The sequence below is a fragment of the Curcuma longa genome, unplaced genomic scaffold, assembly GCF_044706935.1.
Source record: "Curcuma longa cultivar G26 ecotype Majalengka, Jawa Barat unplaced genomic scaffold, ITB_CL_G26_1.1 contig_17373, whole genome shotgun sequence".
In the NCBI taxonomy this organism is placed as follows: domain Eukaryota; kingdom Viridiplantae; phylum Streptophyta; class Magnoliopsida; order Zingiberales; family Zingiberaceae; genus Curcuma; species Curcuma longa.
The window spans coordinates 4,651-26,350 of NW_027430579.1; the positions used below are offsets into that span (position 1 = coordinate 4,651).

General features: G+C 36.8%; 2 protein-coding genes and 1 pseudogene across 2 annotated transcripts; all 3 read left to right on the forward strand.

Moving 5' to 3' along the window:
- Positions 1 to 593: 593 nt before the first annotated feature.
- On the forward strand, positions 594 to 4,415 carry LOC141816602 (putative WRKY transcription factor 4). The gene is made up of 5 exons (XM_074704356.1): positions 594 to 1,097; positions 2,871 to 3,571; positions 3,652 to 3,792; positions 3,869 to 4,023; positions 4,116 to 4,415. Exons 1-5 carry the CDS (start codon positions 618 to 620, stop codon positions 4,124 to 4,126), a joined length of 1,488 nt encoding a protein of 495 aa, XP_074560457.1. The 5' UTR covers positions 594 to 617; the 3' UTR covers positions 4,127 to 4,415.
- A 7,038-nt stretch (positions 4,416 to 11,453) lies between these two features.
- LOC141816603 (metal transporter Nramp2-like) lies at positions 11,454 to 14,056 on the forward strand. The gene is made up of 4 exons (XM_074704357.1): positions 11,454 to 11,980; positions 12,507 to 12,643; positions 12,739 to 13,391; positions 13,550 to 14,056. The coding sequence occupies exons 1-4, from the start codon at positions 11,469 to 11,471 to the stop codon at positions 13,766 to 13,768; spliced, it is 1,521 nt and encodes a 506-aa protein (XP_074560458.1). The 5' UTR covers positions 11,454 to 11,468; the 3' UTR covers positions 13,769 to 14,056.
- A 3,374-nt stretch (positions 14,057 to 17,430) lies between these two features.
- LOC141816601 (pentatricopeptide repeat-containing protein At5g56310-like) lies at positions 17,431 to 18,911 on the forward strand (annotated as a pseudogene).
- The last annotated feature ends 2,789 nt before the right edge of the window (positions 18,912 to 21,700 follow it).

Sequence of the window (21,700 nt, forward strand, 5' to 3'; positions counted from 1 at the left end):
GAAGAAGTTGCAGTCCCCATGAGGAACGATGGAGGGAAATCGCTGCGACTGATGCATCCCACAGAGGAAAGGAGTTGAAGAAAGAGTGTGATTGCCAAGATACTCTTCTTCCTCCCCATCGCTCCTCTCTGCCTGCTGAGCAGGGTGAAGATGAGCTGCCACCGCAACCTTCGAATAATTGACCTTGGCGAAGGCGAAGAAGTTGATCAGTCGCCGTCATTTTTTTTTTTCATAACAAAAAAAAAGGGGTAATGGGTTTAACCTCTAAAAGCCCAAAATAATAATATTTTTAAGTTTATTTATATTTATTAAAATTGGTATTTATGACAAACAACACAGGAAAGGCCTCCAGCGCGCTGGAGTGAAGGAGTCTTTGTTGTGTACGAAAAGGCACGCACGAAAAGTCAACGTTTGGCGGTTTTCTTATAAAATCTACTGTAGATTCGGAGGTTGTTTTTATCTTCTAACATGTGTCGCGTGTTTTCTTCACAAATCTCAACTACTCGCACTCCAGCCAGCAAATGAAAACAAAGAAAAAGCAGAAATAATAATCCCTAATTACATTACATGCTAAGTCAACACGCTCATCTCGTTCCCTGCTCTATCATCCGAATCCGATGTCGGAGGACGGCGCCGGACGAGGAGGCGCAGGCGAAGGGGCGGCACCGGTTCAAGTGGCAACCAAGCCGCCGCGCCCCTCCGTCACGCTCCCCGCCCGGTCTTCCCTGGAGAGCCTCTTCCGCGGAGGCGTCGGGGGTGGCGGCGGCGCCGGCCCCTCAGAGTTCAGCCCCGGCCCGTTGACTCTCGTGTCTAGTTTCTTCGCCGAGGACCCCGAGTTGGAGAGCCGCTCCTTCACTCAGCTCCTTGTCGGAGCCATGAATTCTCCCGCGGATGGGACGACGAAGGCCGTGGACAGGGGGGGTTTGGATGGATCCGGCGCGGAGAAGGGAGGCGTCGGCTGCGGAAGCGGACTCGTGCGGCTAGGACAGGAACCTCCGGAGAGCCTGTCGGTGAGCCAGCAGCAGGTGCTTTCGATTCCCCCAGGACTAAGCCCTGCGAGCTTGTTTGATTCTCCGGGCTTCTTTTCTTCTCGCCAGGTAGGCGATGAGCTCGAGGAAAATTGATCTTTTTGAGCAGCATGTGATTCAGCTACAGCAACTATTTTATCTTGATTTACGCTCTTGTTGTTCCTTTCATGATAATGCCAACGATTTCACTTGTAGAAGTTACTTTGATTTTGTTCTTGCTCTTATAGTTCAGAATTCAGAAACTCTTTGGCATCGATGAGAAGGAAATTGTGCTATGTAGCCTTTTGTTAATGGATTGTTTATACTCAAGGACATGGTACTCTCCATGTGTGTGATCATGCAACATAATGTGTTGGTAGGTGGTGGACTCTCAAATAGCTTTCTAGGAAGAGAAGAGTTGTAGTATAATGACTTATATGCAAAAATGACTTGTCTTGCAACTTCACATTACATGACTATTTATGCTACTCAATAGAAACTCCTATATCATACTTCATCAATTAGATACATGAATTTATTTTATCTAGGTATTGAATTACAAGATTCATGTTTCACTTGATTCATGTACATCAAACATTTACTATGGTTCATGTGTTCAAGTTTAATTCAACTTCTAAGTAGTATAATGACTTGTATTGCAAAAACGACTTGTCTTGCAACTTCACATTACATGACTATTTATACTACTCAATAGAAACTCCTAGATCATACTTCATCAATTAGATACATGAATTTATTTTATCTAGGTATTGAATTACAAGATTCATATTTCACTTGGTTCATGTACATCAAACATTTACTATGGTTCATGTATTCAAGTTTAATTCAACTTCTAACACTCCCCCTAAACTTGAATCTATTCCTAACTCCAAGCGTGAACCTCAGTCTTTGAAAATCATCAAATTTGAGTGACTTTATAAATATATCAGCAGTTTGATCCATAGTCTTCGCATAATCTAGTTCAACTTCTTTCTTTGCAATGTATTCTCGAATAAAATGATATCTTGTGTCAATATGCTTGCTATGTTCATGAAACATAATGTGTGTTCATGCAACATAATGTGTTCATGAACCAAGTGGTTTTCTCCAAGTGCGTTCATGCAACACAATGGTGTTTATCTGTACTAAACTTTTATCAGGCATCTTCTATAATCATTTACACTCATGATATTTGTAAGCTCGGGATTCTTGTTCTTAATGGTGCAATCGAAAAGCAGTAGCTTGTCTAGTCGTGGAGTATTAAGTCTTTACTATTTGTCTGAATCTTACATATCAAGAGCCTACCAAAGAGCCTTTTTTTTCAGAGCTCTCTTACCAACCAATAAGTTCAATGCATAGCAGGATCGCATTAGATTGAACGGAGTAATTCTGATGGTAGTATAATGGACTACATATGGACCACATTAGAATAACTGAGGAAGACTAAAACTAGTTTGATTTAATCTCAAATTTCATAGATCATGGTGATTTTGATTATTAATTGGCACAACACAACTGATGGCAGTGGCTCGGTTCAAGTGGCTATTTCTCCCTTGATAATTCTGATTACATGGCTCTCGTATCACTGATATGGTTGATTTCTTGGGGTTTTTACTTATGCTACTATTTGTTAACATAGAGATTCTCAGGTAGAGGTTCTTGTGTCAGTCTTTAGAATTATTAGTCATTTTTATGCAAGTTATCTGATCTCATCTCCACTCCTGTTGAATAAGTATGGTGTGTTCTCTCAATGTTCTTTCCAGATTCTGTCTAACCAGAGAAAAAAAATTCACTTTGTCGTTGCACATAACTCTATTGATTGCATCACCTCTTTGTTGTTACATATAAAAGAGATATTTACAGGGAACCTTAGGAATGTCTCATCGAGAAGCTGTCGCACATGTGACAGTCCAGGCCTCCAATTCTCAATCAAAGATGCTGCAACAGACAGAATATCCATCCACATCAATGACGATTTCATTGGATCAGGAACAAAGCCAGGAGATTGCTACTCTAAAATCACATAATATCGCTGTTCAATCTGCTGAAGGCTCTCATTCTGATCAATGGTCCCGGCCTAGCACTATCTTAGTCGATAAACCTGTTGATGATGGCTATAATTGGCGAAAATATGGCCAGAAGATGGTAAAAGGCAGTGAATACCCTAGAAGTTACTATAAATGCAACCATTTGAATTGTCCAGTCAAGAAAAAAATAGAGCATTCTGTGGATGGTCAAGTTACTGAGATTGTTTATAAAGGACAGCATAATCATCAGCGCCCAGTGCCAAATAAGCGTTCCAGCAGTGGTGGGAGTTTTCCCACTGGATCAAATCAAATCACTGATAGTCTTAACAATCCTACTACACCTGAATTAAGTCTTCATGATCATCAAGCAAACCTCAAGATATTGAACGAGAAATCTGCTGTTATGTCAGCTCCTAAAAGGGACCGAGAATCTGATTATGAGACACCTGATCAATTATCCGTTTATGGTGAAGATGAAGAAGAATCTGAAGTTACTGGCAATGTAAGGGACAACAACAATAGTGATGCTAAAAGACTGTAAGTAACATTTACATAATAACATTTCCTTTTATGTATACATTCTTTAATTTATGTATTATATTTCTGCTGGTTGACAGGAATGTGTCTGATTCTATTCAAAAACCGACGTCGGAATCTAGGATCATTGTGCAAACAACAAGTGAGGTTGATCTTTTGGATGATGGTTACCGGTGGCGCAAGTATGGACAAAAAGTTGTGAAAGGAAATCCTCATCCGAGGTAACACCATCCTCTAACACTATTCAGCTATTTGTCTGAGAAAATACTCATGTATCTTGATACTTCAAACGTGCAGAAGCTACTACAAGTGCACCTTTCTAGGATGCAATGTTAGGAAACATATCGAGCGAGCTGCTATAGACCCCAAAGCTGTCATAACAACATATGAGGGTAAACATAACCATGATCTACCAGCTTCAAGGAACAGCAGCCATAGCATGGCTGGCAATGGTATTACTATTACAGCTCTAAAATGCAAGTTCTCCATACTTCTCACAAACTTCAGAAATAATGATCAACGTCTGATTGCAACTAATTTACAGGTCAAAGATGAACATGAAACCAAATAATCCTATTCCAATTCACTCACAGTTCCATATCGAAGCTGGATCAGAATAACAAAGACATCATTGGTTGCTACTCTTCTGTTGTGCTCTTTTTTCGATAATCACAGTTAATTTACATACTTAGTTGTGCACCTTTGGAGGTGTTTGGCGATATCAGTTTTACTAAATCTTCCTCTGTTTCATAGATACCACACTGTTAAACTGGCTATAGAAATGTTTGTATCCTATATTTTTGCACCAGAAAATTGATTATAGTTACTTAAACATATACTTTAAGAGTTTTTGTAGCAATTAATGAAACACTGACCTGTTGAGAGTGATTATGTCTATGTTCAATTTGATTCACTGTCAGTCCACCTTTTCATTGTCTAAACTTTTGCTACGTAAGAAACTTTGATTGGCCTATATAATTGTGTTATTATAATCACAAGGAAGCTTCCATTCACTCAAGTAATACAACTGTTTTTGGCCATTATCTGTCAATGGCGCAATGAATCTGTCACTTTTGTAAATGGTTGATCGGATTGGACTTCTCTTATACAATTTAATTAGCTTTGTCGTCTCATCAACAAGAACATAGAAAATGTCAAGAAGCTATCTTTGTGTAATTTTGACATAGCACACTGCCAAAACTAAAGCACAAAAATTTTAGAGAATGATCGGATCACATTGAATATATTATACGCAGTTTTATCCTGTATTGAAAAAGATTATTTCTATGATTCGAACTTTATGATCACAAAGTTACACAACAGTCATTTTACATGAGAGCTAAGTGTTGGATATAATTTGAGTACGTAAGAAGAAGATGAGAATTGCAAAGATGAAGATGTTAAGATGAATGTACTAACATACAAGAATGAATAAGATAATAAATAAATATATTAGAGAGAAAGTTAGGGTTGTATCTATCGAGAAAAAATTCTTAAAAATACGTTTAAGATGGTACGAATATGTACCTAGACTACTAATAAATATTTTAATTAGGCGATGTAAAACTTAACAAATATATAAATTAAACAAGAAAGAAAATAAAAAAAGACTTGATTTGTAATAATAAAATAAAATAAATTTTATTTAAATATAAATGATGTTATAGTAGAGGATAAAGTTCAATGATGTAGAAGGATCTACATAATTAGTTTTATTTGATGGGATAAGACTTAATTGTTATTGTGGTTATTATTTTACATGAGACATATTTATACACTTAATCCTATAAAAAAGAAGAGAAAATAATTAAATAATTTAGAAAATATATTATCACAAATAATTACACCAAATCAAAATATGTCAAAATTCAATATTAATCTAGTTTGTTTCTCATAATACTCACAGGTTCCAACTTGGCACTATAAGTTGCATGAAATGCAGTGAGGTGCAGTGAACTTAATTGATTTGTATTGGTAAACAAAGTTCATAGAATAAATTTATTTTTTTAACTTATTTAAATTTTGATTATGATCTTAAGATTGTATAATTTAAAATATTTAATATATGGAAAGTAAGAAAATGATATAAACATTATTTATTATACTATTATATTCAATAAAGTACAAGGACAATGATATTTGGTTTAACTCTATAAAAAGAATAAATTCAGCTTGAATTTAATAAAGTTAGAGAACTTTCAATCTCTTTACTGTCCAAAAAAAAATTTTAAAAAGAGAAAATATTCTCATTTCCACTAGCTACAATAAATCGGATTAAAACCATAAAAAAAAATCCCACTGGTTTTATTTCTTTATTTTTTTCTTATATTTTAAGTTCTAAAGAAACTTTTAAGCACTAACTTTGTGCAAGCTAAGGAGACAAGTGCACAAGTTGTCTTCCCTTTATTCGAATTCACTATCTTGTGATTATTCTCTAAAAGTTTACCATATTATCTATCACTTTATTCTAAAAAATACTCAAAAATTTGTCTTTTATATATCTTAATATTAATTTGATGACATGCATTTCAATGTCAAAGTGTTCTTATCTAACAGTAAAATAAAAATATTAAAAGATTTTAAAACTTAAAGATACTAAAGGGCAATTTTACAAAGTCTTCAAACTTTTTTAACTACAAAAACAAGCCTTAGGTCATTGGGGGTGTTCATCTTGTACAGCCCAATATTAAACAAAGACAAGATATAATTCGCACTCTAACTTTGTGCAAATTAATCATTGATCTAATCTGATGTGTCAAATGGATGAGTATAAATACACATCCTCATTCGATTGCGACGGATTCAATGAATATGATTGTCCTTTAAACACATCAGATGATAACTCAATCAAGTTGAACTCTTCTAGAGCTCATCCTATCGATTTCAGATGAACCAAACTTCAGCAAATTTAATTATTATTTTCGCACCAATAGTAACAATAGAGATGGCATAAGTCTCAACTATGGTGCACTACATAATGAATTTCCTCCCATGAGAGGTTGGGCCTAAGAAAGTTGAATTGTTATGACCAATAAAAAATTTTCATGAGATCAAATCGATTATTCTCAAGATTAATAGTTTCAAAAAAATTAAATACCTGTGTTCGATTGGTCGTCTAGGTTGACAAGTTTAAGAATCCAAGAATCATGCCGTTTCTATTTTTATTTTATTGGATATTTATTAGTTAATTAATCTTGCCATTCGATATTATCATAATGATATATCTCTCTTATAAAAGAGATAGTCGTAGTTTCACTTATCAAAATTACGTATGGGACTCCTCTGATTGGATCAGTTGGCATTGACCTTTTTTGGAAGAAGCGTTACAAACAGCGACTCATCAAATAATTGTTAATTAATGCCACCAAATTAGAATCCACAAGTCTTGCAAAATGCTCCTCTAAAATTCAGAGGTTGGCAAATTATAATTCACAAAGTTAGAGCATTTTGTTATTAAATTTAATTGGGCGGCTATTTTATCTTTTGCAAAAAAAAAAAAAAATCTCGTGAGAAAAGAGCATGTGTGTTTATTGCATGAAATAACAGACAGCGTGTGGATGAGTATGTAATTTTGTAAAATATTAGGGGAATAAATTAGGCAGAGCAAGGTATATTTATTATCACGGCTGATTGTTTGCGTTAGACAGACGCAAGAATATGTAACGAGAGCCCCAGAGCATAACTAAGTTGGTTATAATGAAATAGATTTGTAGAAGAGAGTAAGGGTTTGAATCACAAGACAATATTCTCTTCCGTCGTGGTCAATGTTGTAACTTTTCGATTTACCTTTTCACAGATGGTCGTACGTGAAGGCCGTTAGGATGGCGGATTTCACCTTTTACAGAAAAGAATATGTAGAGAGAGAGAGAGAGACTGAGGAGGTGTAATTGAGTCATGGATGAGGGTCGAATCTCCCCTGTAGTAGTCAAATGTAATTTTTCGATTTACCTCCTCACAGATAGTCGTAAGGTCGATTGTATGGGATCGTTGGGATGGTAAATTCCACCACTGAAGAATATGTAAAGAGAGAGAGAGACAGATAGAGCTGTCAAACCTACCAAACCCATCATATAGTGGAGCGGGACAGATCGACCCATCAACTTAGTGAGTTTGAAAATCTCCAACTGAACCCAACTCAAGATGGATTGCGGGTTAGACGAACCAATCCATGGGTCTGTCAAAAAAAATATTTAAAATTTTAAGTTTCAATTACAATTTTAAAAATTGATTAAATTGAAATTTTGAATTGTGATTTAGAGGGAGCCCACCAATAGAATTTTCTATTTTAATTTTAAAATTTAAAATAAATAAATAAATTTTCTCAATTCGCGGGTCAATTCAAGTCCGCCGTAGGCCAATTCAAGTCTGCTGCAAGCTAATACGGGGTCGTGGGCCTAGGCGGATCAACCTATCTAAATCCATCTTAAAATATATTGATAAAATTTCAATTAAATCCGTCTAAATTGTTGGCAAGGCGTGCCAACCTGACGGGTCCAATATTCCAAATTGACTGTTATAAGGACAAAGGAGGTGTATATTGAGTCATGGATGATTTGGTTCGGTTTAGACAGGACTTGATTTGGTCCATGTGTAATTGGATCGGTTCGGTAGGGGTTGTTAGACCAAATTTGGCCTAGTAACCGACCCGAGCTAGGCTATGTTGTACCCAATATGAATCTAATTCCATGTGTAATTGGATCGGTTCGGTAGGGGTTGTTAGACCAAATTTGGCCGGCCTAGTAACTGAGCCGAGCTAGGCTACGCTGTCCCACAATATGAATCTAACCAGCACAAAATTAAAAACTTTTAAGAAAATTGAAAAAGAATGAGTACTAGACAGGAGTTATTTTGGTTCATGAATGGGATCGATGAGAACGGCATGAGTTGCAAGTCATGCCGGTGGGGCCGGGGATGTTGAGCTAGGCTTGGCCTAGTAAGCGAATCAAACTAGCTAGGTTAAGCCAACTAAAATAGCAACTTAACTAGCCATTAAAAAACTTGAAAAACTTTTTTAATAGTATGGATAAAATTATTCCAATAATATTTGATCGGTTGTAATAAGTTGGATTAATTTTGATTACATCGAATGTTATGGATTGGTATAACTTGATCTAGAAGGTCAAAATTTGATCCAATTGGAGATGACACGTCGGATAGAAAGCTTAACTCTAGGTAAGACCTGGTCCGACTGGAGACAACACATCGGGTAAAAGGTTTGACTCCAAGATTGACTAGCTTGGTCCTACCCCTAGTTCGACAATCGAATTTCATTCTCACGCTCCCTACCCTAGCAAGGTGGTCGAACCCTGACTTAGTAAACAATTTAACTCTGACTCCCTAACTTGACAAACAATTCAACTCCGACTCCCCGACTCGACAAATAGTTCGACTCCGACTCTCCGACTCGGTAACCAATTCGACTCGAAGTGCAATACTTGACTACTCCACTTGGGTTCAACACCTAGCTCCGAGTCCGGGCCTGCCAACCAACTCTCCACTCAGCCTTGAGCTCCATCTCGGACTGCATCTCGGCTCTCAGTCTCGGGTAACCTCACCTTGGACTCTCTTTGCCACCTAAACTCCACTCGTCCAGTGCCCTGCTTAGTGTTCAATTAGCTCGATCCCTCCAAGTTTGACTACTGACACTTCGTCATTTAGCTTGTCAGACTATTATTAAAAGGATATGTGCTATAATATGATATTTGAGGTAGTTCACCTGCCTTATTAATGCAAGATGATTTATGATGACATAGGAAGATTATTTTCAATTAATCTTTAATTATTTTTAATTAATATTAGAAAATTTGATTATAATTATTTAATAATTTTGAGTATGTTGGAGTAATTTTAATTAAAAGTGTTATAGTTATGTGAAACAAAGGTGTTATAGTTATGTGAAACAAAGGTATTCTCAGGATGCATGCGAGGCATCCTTGTTGATATTTAAAAAAAAAATGAAATCCTCCTTTTTTTAATGATAATGAAAAAAAAGGGTGTCATTTTGATTTTTTTTCCATTTTTATATTTTTTATAAAAAATAAACTAAACACATGTTAAGAAAAAGGATAGATTTTGAGGGGTAAAATGAAATTATGTCATTAAATTATATTTTGGAACTGTCTTTTTCACAATCGTGCTTAAAAATGCATGGATAATAATGCCATATTATAGTCAAATATTTTTCTCGATGACAACATTATAACAACATTATATAAATGCGATATATTCTAATCTAATTACTTATTTATTATTTCATTATTAATACTGAAATTATCATGAGTTGGTTTATCAACGTCGCTTAAGGTGAGGGATTCGATTCTGACCTTGATGGAATACTATTTTGGATTAGAGCATATTTAAAATAATATAAATAAAAAACTTGTTAAATAAAAAATATTAACATTCCGTGGCCAAGCACTCTACCATTTATAATTATATAATAATAATAATAATAATAATAATAATAATAATAATTATTATTATTATTATTATAAACACTCTCAAGTATTTATATGAAAGCTCAATGTCAATCAAATTTGAGTTTGCGCACAAAAATATCATAATTTTATATTTCAAGAAAAAGAATTTCTCTATATTAATTAGTTTTCATGACTTTTCCCTTAAAATTTTGATAGAAAATAAAAAAAATATTTTTTTAAAAATTATCACAATAACACTTCACACATAATTTAATAAATAAAATACCCTCGTACTTCAACTTAAAATTATTTTACTTTTAAAGTGATATAATTTTAGCTAAAATTGTTTGAAGGTGATGTAATTTTTATTTTAAAGTTGTTAAAATAGTATGGAGAGCAAAGGATATTTTAGATATTAAATTATAAATGAATGGTATTTTAATAATTTTTAAAAGAGAATATCTTTGATTGACATGAATAATTTAATTTAAGTGTCCTTTTAACTTTTTATCAAAAAATTTAATATTTTTAAAGTGCTATTATTACTCAAGTTGAAATATCTTCTAATATTTTAAATTTATTTAAAACCCAATATTTATTTTATCCTTCTAATTATTATGGTCTGAAATACTCTTACAATCCTTGATTATTCAACCATATAGAAGCTAGCAACTAGTTTATACAATTATAGAAGCTAGTTGTTTGCTTGGTTGTAGAAGTTAATTACTAGCTTTTATAACAATAATTTTATATCATTTTAATTTTATTTTTCTAAGTAATAATCTGATTAAAATAATATTTCAACGAGTAAAATAAATAATATAAACTCATATATAATACTTATTATATTTTAAATGAATATTATCTTATAATAGTGTAGAATCTAATTGGCAATTGTAGAGGTTAGTTGTTAGTTTTTATCGATTTAATAATCAAATAATATAAGAATATTTCAAATAATTCAAGTCAAATAAAATGTCTATTTGATTTTAATTAGAAATAGAGTGCTGATACAACTTTAATTGAAAAATACGACATCAACTTGATTTATGAATTTTTGTTTTAAAAAAGTTAAATTGGAGATAGCATCATTTTAGAAAATGATGTGAAAATAAGTATTGATATTGGTAAAAATTTCAACAAGCTTTTGAAATAGCTAAAGTTAATTTGAATGGAGCTAATAAGAGTAAGAGATAAGCAATTGAAACGAATCTAGCTCTTAGATGAGCTAGGACACGAGTGGAGGCTATCAATATTATTTCCTATTAATTAAGTTATTAGATTAAAATAAAAAGAATAATTTTTTGAAAAATTCTTTATATGTACACCACATGTTGAAAGGGAGAATATTGAATTACATGATTTGGAGGGGCATGTTTGCAAGTTTTCCAATAAAGCTGAACCGGAAGTTTCCTTTATATGCTTTACTCCTCCAACTGCTCGAGCTGTGCTTTTCGTGCTCGTCTACGAGCTCGGCAATGGCGTCCGCTCCGCTCCTCGAAATCCGATCCGTCGACGAGGACGAGACGGCCTACGACTACGAAGAGAAGGTGGTCATATCGGTCTCCGACCGTGAAGACGAGGGGGGCGCTTCTCTCCCGCCCTTCTCCTGGCGGAAGCTGTGGCAGTTCACAGGCCCTGGTTTCCTCATGTGTATCGCTTTCCTGGATCCTGGTAACCTTGAGGGGGATCTCCAGGCCGGCGCGGCCGCCGGCTACTCTCTTCTCTGGCTGCTATTCTGGTCCACCGCCATGGGGCTCCTCGTGCAGCTGCTCTCCGCGAGGCTCGGAGTGGCGTCGGGGCGCCACCTAGCGGAGCTATGCCGCGAGGAGTACCCTAGGTGGGCCACCGTCGCGCTCTGGCTCATGGCCGAGCTCGCTCTCATCGGTGCCGACATCCAGGAGGTGATCGGGAGCTCAATCGCGATCAAGATCCTCAGCGGCGGGGTGATTCCCCTCTGGGCTGGAGTGGTAATCACGGCCTTGGACTGGTACACTTCTACTCTCTTGTGTCCTTTTCCCATGAGGTTTTCAAATGAAAGAGTTAATTTTGTGTGTGTTGGTATTGCTTAGGATATTACACTTGTAAAATCTTTCCTTTTCTTTTACACGGTAAAGAAAGGTCCGTGAAAAAATTGACCTTTGTGGTATTTTGTTGGGTACTTTTTGTTTCATTCTTAGCTTTTTCCATATTAATTTTATCAGTGGAAATAGGAGGAATTCCTGTTTTTTTTTTTTTGTAGAATAAATACACAAAAAGTTTGTCATCTTTAGTTTAATTTATTTGTATCATCTTTTTTTTACCTTTGATACATTTGATGTCCATCCCATAGATTCTCTAACTACGTCACTGATTTTTTTGAGGACATCATATTTTCTTGTTCTGTTTTATTTCCGGTTAAGCTATTCACCTTGACACTGAGCATGACTCTGTTCCATTGGGTTGTATTTTTATTTTTTGAATTGTCACCATAAACTTTGATCTAAAAAGTATAATGTCTTCCATCTGTTTGGCAGCTTTGTCTTCTTGTTTCTTGAGAACTATGGTGTGAGGAAACTAGAGGCTTTCTTCGCAGTTCTTATCACTACTATGGCTGCCTCTTTTGCCATTATGTTTGGCCAAGCCAAGCCCAGTGGCAAGGAACTTCTAATTGGTAGTTGTTTTTGAAAGAATTCTTGGTTTAACTGCTTTTACTCTAAGTTATCATTAAATCTTGCACAGTAGGATCTTACATTAAGATCTTCACAGGTATTGTTGTTCCAAAACTAAGTACAAGCACAATAAGACAGGCTGTGGGAATTGTTGGTTGCATTATCATGCCTCACAATGTGTTCTTGCATTCTGCGCTTGTGCAGTCAAGAAAAGTTGGCAATGAAAATAATAGACACCTTAGAGAAGCAATGCGCTACTATTCCATAGAATCCACTATTGCTCTTGTTTTATCCTTCTTTATCAATGTATCCGTTACGACAGTTTTTGCAAAGGGATTCTATGGCACAGACATGGCCGATACAATAGGGCTAGAGAATGCTGGGCAATTTCTACAAGAGAAATATGGGGGTGCACTATTCCCTATTTTATATATATGGGGAATTGGACTATTGGCTTCTGGACAGAGCAGCACTATCACTGGGACATATGCTGGACAATTCATCATGGGAGGCTTTCTGAATCTTCCTTTAAAGAAGTGGATTCGCTCAGTGATTACAAGAAGCTTTGCGATTGTGCCGGCTATGATAGTTGCTCTATGGTTTGACAGTGAAGGCTCGGCCATGGATATCTTGAATGAGTCTCTTAATGTTCTTCAATCTATTCAGATACCATTTGCTCTCATTCCTCTTCTTACTATGGTATCAAAGGAACAGATCATGGGAATATTCAAAATTGGCCCTTTTATGAAAGTAAGCACTACACCAATTCTAAAATTTAGGTTAAGCACAAATGCAATTTTGTCTTAAACCTAATACAAGTAATCATTCTTTTAATGTTCCATTTCTTCTATATTAACAAATTACTGCATCTGAAATACTTCTCTGACACTACTAGGGTTGTAATGCAGGTGGTAACCTGGATTGTGGTTGGCTTTCTGATAATCATCAATGGCTACCTTTTGTTAGATTTCTTGTCAGCTGAAGTGCATGGCTTACTCGTAAATTCTCTCCTCTCTGTCATCGTGGTAGTATACATAATGTTTATTGTATTTCTTATCATATGGAGGAGTTCTTTATACACATGGCTTACCGTAACGATCAGCAAAAGTATCTGCAGTGGCAACTAACAACAACTTGGATTTCATAATTTGCAAGAAATGCTTGGTCGTTTATGTTAGACTGGCATCCTTGTAGTGCAATGTTTGCTTGGTCCTTCAGCCCTAGCTCTCAAGAAGCAGGTGCTAACCAAGAATTTGTGTTTTGCTTTCTTCTTATGCCCTTGCTATATCAACCTTGTCGAACCAAAGAGAGCACAAAAATGTGAAAAAAAAGAAAAACAAGCTCTGTAAAATAGTGTACTACGTGATGTATCCATTTTTACAGTATATAATATGATGCTTCTTGCTGTTGTTTTATTCCATAGCTATCTTGTTTACAGTAACTTGGCAAATTTGACAAGCTGATCATGATTAGCATAGCCATACAAAGGTTTCATGCAAAAGATCTGAGATTAGCCAGCAGAGTTTCTTATGATGTCAAGTAAATGAAAGATTAGATCTTGTATAATATATCGTAAAACAATAAATAATTAACATGCCATATAAAGATCAGAGCATTTAGTTTTATGCTATGTAGATATAAACCTTGGAGAAGTTCATAAACATAGAATCATATCCCATAATCTGACAGGGTAGGGTACAAGGCTTTGAAGTCTGTACTGTTAACATATTCGAACATCAAGCTAGGAGTTTTGGAATGCGGATCTCTGACAATATCAAGAAGCTTGACCATAATTGGACCACTGCAGAGATTCTAAAGCCTTTTTATCTCGTTCTTTATCTGCAGAAAGTACAAGTTAACTCAGTGATCACCAAAATACACAAGCTTTCACACGCAATTTAGTTATGCTTCTCGAATGTAATAATAATAATAATAAAAAGACAAAAATCAAATGAAACATCCATCATTTATAAAATAGTCATATAGATATTTCATTTCCAGTTAAAATCAAATAGATATCTTATTTAATGTAGACTATCTGAAATATATTTACTCTATATCTGGTTCAAATTTTATATTTCTGAACCTAATTTAAGTTTTTAACTGGGTTTAAGGACTTAGGATTTGAACCACAGTCGACCGACTGACTTATCTATTTTAAAGTTTTTGATATAAAAAAGAATTAGCAGTTAACTAATATCCTATTATCATCTTCCCAGAGCTTCAATCTAACAACTTCCTCCATTCTTCTTCCCTTCTTCGGTTTGGGGTTTATTTTTTCCTCGCAATGTAAGGTTTGTTTTTATATTTTTCCATAAATACAATTAAAAATACTACATGTCTTCCTGTTTTATCAGATAACTAAATTCATTTTCATAGTTTTTTATGATATTATTTGTATGACAGCTTTTCTTGTTCTCATTATCCTGTTTCAAAGATAAATTTTCTTGTTATAAACACTGATGAGTTCAGGTTCAAAGACTGATTGGGTTTTATTGTTAGTGTGTTCTTAGGTGAGTTAAATTCGGATCATGTTTTTGTAATGTTGTTTCTTGACTAATATATATCTTATGAACATTATCTGAACATTGTCTGATCACGATCGATCGTGTAGAAGATAGCATGTAACTTCTACAATGTGTAACAACTCGTTACTAGCTTTTACACATTGTCATTATATCATTTTGATTGTATTTATTGGAGAGTGATAATCTAGTTCAAACAGCATTTCAACAAGCAAAACAAACGAAGGGAACTCCCTGGCACTCATTACATTTCAAATGAACATTATCTAATCACGATCGGCCATATAGAAGCTACATGCTAGCTTCTGTAACATGTAAAAATTAATTGCTAGCTTCTATAATAATAAGTTTATATTATTTTGATTTTGCTTCCCTCAGAGTGATAATCTAGTTAAAATAATATTTCAACAAGCAAAACAATAAAAGAGACTCCATGACACCCATTACATTTCAAATGAACGTTAATTATTTGATTATGATCGGCCGTATAAAAGCTTACATACTAGTTTTTACAACATATAGAAGATAGTTGCTAGCTTTTACAATATGTAGAAGATAGTTGCTAGTTTTTACAACAATGACTTTATATCATTTTGATTTTACTTCCCTGAGAGTGATAACCCAGTTAAAACAACATTTTAACAAGTAAACTAAACGATGGAGATTCCATGACACCTACCATATTTCAAATAATTATTATCTGATCATGATTGATCGTGTAGAAGCTACGTGCTAGCTTCTACAACGTTAATAACTGGGTGCTAGCTTTTATATGTTGTCATTATATCATTTTAATTTGCTTCTTCTAGAGTGATAACTTAGTTAAAATAATATTTTAATAAACAAAACAAATGAAAGGAACTCTATGACATCTATCACATTTCAAATGAATATTATTTGATTACGATCGATCGTGTAGAAGCTAGCATATAACTTCTACAACGTGTAGAAGTTAGTTGCTAGCTTCTACAATAGTGACTTTATATTATTTTGATTTTGATTTTTTAAGAGTGATAATCTAGTTAAAATAATATTTCAACAAGCAAACCAAATAATAGAGACTCTATGACGACATCCACTACATTTCAAATAATCATTATATGATAACAATCGACCGTGTAAAAGCTAGCATGTAAATTCTACAATGTGTAACAGTTGAGTGCTAGCTTTTACACGTTGTCATTATATCATTTTTGACTTTGCTTATCTGAGAGTGATAACATAATTAAAATAATATTTCAATAAGCAAATCAAACGATGGAGACTCCATGATACCCACTACATTTCATATGATCATTATCTGATCATGATCAATTATGTAGAAGCTACTTGTACAGAAGTGATGCAGGAACAGAAGCAATTTTAGTCTTTTTTACTATTTTCTCAAGTTATGATTTAGGGGTATTTTCATCTTTTATAGGATTAGGGGTTGAGTCTATTTAAACTATTTGTTTAGTTGTTTTTGAGACATATTTTTATAATAAAAATTTGTGATTTCGTTTCTTCCCAAACATCGAATTTGGTTGTCTTTCTCCTAATATTATGTGGAATCAATAGGGTTTAGAAGATCGCTTCCGGTATTCACGTGCGAATCAAAAAAATTGATAGTTATTCTCTACATCAGTTAGTATCAGAGCTACGTTGATCTTGTGAAATCATACCATAGAGAAGAACTATACATCGACTACACTTTTGATTGTGATATGAAGTAACAATTTTGAGAGATGATCGACGGATGATGTAATATATTTGTGGATCAGATAACAAATAAGATGCAGATATTATTGGAAAATCGAAATAGAAAAAGTCTTGTTCAATATAAAAATAATTACTGGATAAATTTAAAGGAAGGAAAAAAATATTTTTGATGAAGAAAAAAATTTTATTTATAAAAAGGACGTGGATAATAAAATTAAAATAGTTGATGATTTAATTTATACTAAAATTATATAAGCTACAAACTAAGAAGTCAAAGTTACTGATTTTGTGCCATCAAAGATGAGCAATGCCTAAGCCGAAAATGTTAAGTGAGGTAAAATGTGAAAAGGGATTGTGTCCCATCGTCAAAAACCAAACTTGTTGCTAAGGCTGTCAAAAAAGACGAGTTGTGGCCGATGTTGCAGAAGCTTGGCATGACGATGAAAGCGGAAGAGAAAGAGCTGATGGGCAAAGCATGAAGCGAGTCATGTAGACTTGGCTTTCAACGAGCACGGCTCTCCTGGAGATGATGATCTTCCAGCTTCCGTCTCCTTCCAAGGCGCAGAAATACTGTGTGGAAAACTTGTATGAGGGTCCTCCTGATGATGTATGTCTTCTCGGTCGCTGCTCGGCCTCGTCCGGCGAGTCGCCACCTCCTCCCATGCCCGATAGGTCCATGCGCAAATCATCCTCTGCGGCCTCCCCTTCCACAACCACCTTCTTTGCTAGCTGGCAGAGCTCCGCTTCCTCGACTACGCGCTTGCCGTCTTCCGCCACCTCCTCTCGCCGCCCAACGACCACGCGTACGTACGCTTCCCTCATCCGCTCATTTTCCGCATCCGGACCATTTGATTTCGCCCTCTCCTTATACTCCTGCATGCTCCTTGAAGGCGTCGGTCCAACCAACTTCACCTACCGGCCCCTGTTCAAGTCCTGCTCCGCCCTCTCCTCCGCCGACCTCGGCCGGCAGGTGCACGCGCACATTGTCAAGTTAGGGTTCATCTTCGACCTCTATGTAGGTAATTTCCCCATTGATATGTACTCCAAGCGCCTCCTCCTCGAGGACGCCCACCAAGTACTCGAGGATATGCCTGCGAGCGATGAGGTGTCATATAACTCCCTCATCTCTGGATATTCACATGTTGGAGACATGAACATGGCCCGTTCGATGTTTAAAGAAATGCCGATCATACAAAATAAATGTGGTCTGTTGAACGACCCTTATTGATGGATTTGGGAAGCATGGAATGATATCAGAGATGGTCGATTTTTTTCAAACGGATGCTTGGTTCTGCTGAACATGTTCTTCCCAACTCAGCCACCATGGTGTGCCTCCTATCTGCATGTGCAAATGCTTCAAATTGGGAGGTCGGAAAATGGATAGTGGGTTTCATCGAGATCAATATGATCCCATTGGACTCAGTTCTTAGTACAACACTAGTATACATGTATGCAAGAAGTGGAGATGTGCGTGACTAATTGTCGTTTCTCGATTTACTTCTTTATATATGATTGTGGGACCAATCATGTGAGATCGCTGGATGACGGATTCCATCATTTACAAAAGAAAAAGAAATGAAAATGTGGAAAAGACAAGGACATCCGGGTTAACCGGGCATCTGGATTGGCCGCCGTATGCGCTTCCCGATTTACCCTGGTGGTCGGTGGGAAACTTCCGTGGGATCGGACTGGCCACCCCCAGGGATTGAATCCATGAGACTGACTGGGATTTATCATTTTTTTTCATAAAGGCTTCCTAGAAGATGCAGTCATATTGTATCATCATATGAGGAAATTATCGGTCGAACCAAATGAGATTACCATGGTCAATTTGCTTTCAGCTTGTGCTAGCCTGGGAGCTCCGGATCTTGGGAGATAAGTTCATCAAACTTTGGCTAGAAAGAGAATGCAGCTGAATGTAATTCTGGCCACTGATCTTGTTGACATGCATTCCAAGTGTGGAGGCATTAACGATGTCCATTGTGGAAACACAGTCGCTATGGTCGATCTGGATCAAATCACTAAGAATGCAACTCTGACAAACTAGAAGGAAGTCGATGCACCCATCAAGGCCATGATATTCGGTGTCTCCCCCGTCGTGTGTGAATCAACGAAAACCTGTTGGCTCAGAATCGATGATTCACACCCGAAGCACAAAGCAAAGAGAACAAAAACAAAGAAAATTAAAAAAAAAAGCAACGAGATGAGGAAAAGAGAGCAGATCCTTCACGAAAACTTTATTCTGCAGTGAATGAATTTCTATTCACAGTTGCTTGTATTTATACACCCAACGTGATAAGATCTCACACTAATTAAGCCACAGATTTGACTCCACGTAACCCATAGAAATAGGAAAAGATAAACGAAGATAAACCACTAACGTCATCGTAGGATAAGAAAGACTAAGTCTAAAAGTTATCGAAAAAAAACGTTAACTAAAAAATCTATCAGGATTATTTGCTAATATTACTCCCCCTAATTCTGATATGGCTGTAAATCATGAACGCCGAGTAGTTGTCGCATGGCAGCTAACTTCACTCCCGGCAGTGCATTCGTATCCATCAGCAGAAATTGTCAGCCATTCTCAATTAACTTGGGGACTTTATTTTCCCTGGAGCTTAGAAGCCCTCGCTGGAAAACCTTTATTATGGAAGAACTGAACCTTGTCAATTTTTCTGTTTGAGAAGAATTTATAAACTGCAACAAGAAGCGCTCCCATTGTTCTGAGGCATATGTCTCAAGATCCTCTAAGATTGGTAATCTTACGGTTGTACTCAATGGCATTGGTTCTCTAGGTAAAGTCCCACCATTCACAAGGTGCTTTTGAATATTGATCTGGAACTTTGGGTTTATCTTATAGCTTGTCTCCTTCTTTCTGTCATTAACTTCAAGGAAAACCCTCAGTTGAGGCAACCTATCACTGACCACTTTGTGTTTGGAAAACCCATCAGGAAGCAACCACTCTTCCACTGACTTTGCTGTTATTGCAGTATCAATGTACAACATTTGCAAAATGTACCTCTTAGCCATAGGGGGCAATGATCTGAGAACGGCTTCGCAGATGAAAGCACTGTCGTAGAGCTTGTCCAGCTTCACATCCGGCAAAGCCGCCACCATATCCATGAAGTTCTTGGCGACGATCCGCACCTGCGGCATCTTCTCCTTCCGTGGGATCATAAATCGAGGAGCAGGGCGGCGTGCTCCTTCCTTCATTGCTTCGTACCAGCAAGCCTCGGTTGCAGCCTCTTGGTAACAGGTCGGCTCTTCAGACATCATCAGCATTATCTCATTCTCTTCTTTATCAATACCAACCCCTTCCTCAGTGTTGGCATAGATATCAGCAAAGGACCTAAAACGGACTGGCCCTTCATCAGGTTCAGGTGAGGTAGTTGCATGAGTGTTCGATGATGATGTAGATGGACTTGATGCTCCTGTCGATGATGGTGTAGATGGGCTTGATGATGGTGTAGATGAACTTGACGCTCTCGTCACGGTTGCTGTCGGTGGTGTGGCATCTTCCGCCCCTGCCTCAATGTCTGCTGCAACAATCACCTCGTCGGTATTGAACGCATCCACCACCATAAATTCTGGTAGGTCTTCTTTATTATCAGCACCTGCGTTCCATATCCATTCACTATTTTCTTGAAACACTACATCTCTACTTACTTGTAGCTTGCCATGCCTTGGATCAAACAGACGATGAACTTTGCAGCCTTCCTCGACACCCAAGTATACCATGGGTGAACTTCTGTCGTCAAGTTTCTTAAGGTGAGGGGTTGTGTTTTTCACATATGCAACACAACCGAACACCCTCAAGTGAGCAAGATGTGGCTTCCTCCCCATCCAAGCTTCAAATGGGGTACGCTCTCCTAGCGCCTTAGTTGGGAGACGGTTTAGTAGATAGACAGCATGCCTAACCGCCTTTCCCCAGAACCTTGCCGGCATATGTGTACCCTTGAGGAGAGATCTTGCCATGGCCATCACGGTGCGATTACAGCGCTCCACAACACCATTCTGTTGGGGTGTGTAGGGAGACGTAAGATGCCGCTCGATTCCTTCATTTTCACAGAACTGAGTGAACCTCCGTGGATAGAAACTCACCGCCTCGGTCTGTTCGGAGTGTTCGGATCTTGTATTCAGTCTTGTTCTCCGTCAAGACTTTGAACTTCTTGAATGCTTGAAATGCATCATTCTTTGCTGCCAATAGAAACACCCACATCCACCTTGTGAAATCATCAACAATCAAAAATAAATATTTGTTACCGGCGAGTGTACATGGTGAGATTGGCCTGCAAATATCAGCATGGAGGAGTTCTAACGGCTTCTCTGCTCTAAAGTTTGCTTGGTACGGGAATGGTGACCTTGCATGCTTGGCCATCACACACACCTCGCAAAGCTTGTTTGGCTGGGCAACAGCTCACACCAACTGCCAATTTCTTCTCCCCCAAAAGCTTCAAGTCCTGGAAATTGACATGTCCGAGTCTTGCATGCCATAACCAAGTTGGGTCTTCTAAGCTTGCTATGAGACAGACTTGCTTGAACGTCTTCAAGGTTATCTTGTACAAGCGATTTTGTGTTCACTTTACCCGCATCAAGAGCTTCCCACTCCTATCAATCACCTTCATGGTATCTCCTTCCATGTGCACCTCGTTCCCAGTTTCTGTCAATTGACCAAGACTCATAATATTACTACAAAGTTTCGGAATGTAGTATACCTCATGGAGAGCCTTCTGATCGCCATTCTTGCATTCAAACACAACCGTTCCCTTGCCCATTATCTCAATGGTTGATCCATCGCCAAATCTCACCCTCCCGGTGATGGTTTCATCTAGTTCT

Bases quoted from the DNA above. Each gene is read 5' to 3' on its own strand.
- LOC141816602 (XM_074704356.1), top strand. From the start codon at position 618: ATGTCGGAGGACGGCGCCGGACGAGGAGGCGCAGGCGAAGGGGCGGCA. The intron at 1,098-2,870 runs GTAGGCGATGAG...AGATATTTACAG, and splicing joins GCTTCTTTTCTTCTCGCCAG to GGAACCTTAGGAATGTCTCA. The intron at 3,572-3,651 runs GTAAGTAACATT...GCTGGTTGACAG, and splicing joins AATAGTGATGCTAAAAGACT to GAATGTGTCTGATTCTATTC.
- LOC141816603 (XM_074704357.1), top strand. From the start codon at position 11,469: ATGGCGTCCGCTCCGCTCCTCGAAATCCGATCCGTCGACGAGGACGAG. The intron at 12,644-12,738 runs GTAGTTGTTTTT...AGATCTTCACAG, and splicing joins TGGCAAGGAACTTCTAATTG to GTATTGTTGTTCCAAAACTA. The intron at 13,392-13,549 runs GTAAGCACTACA...GTTGTAATGCAG, and splicing joins AAATTGGCCCTTTTATGAAA to GTGGTAACCTGGATTGTGGT.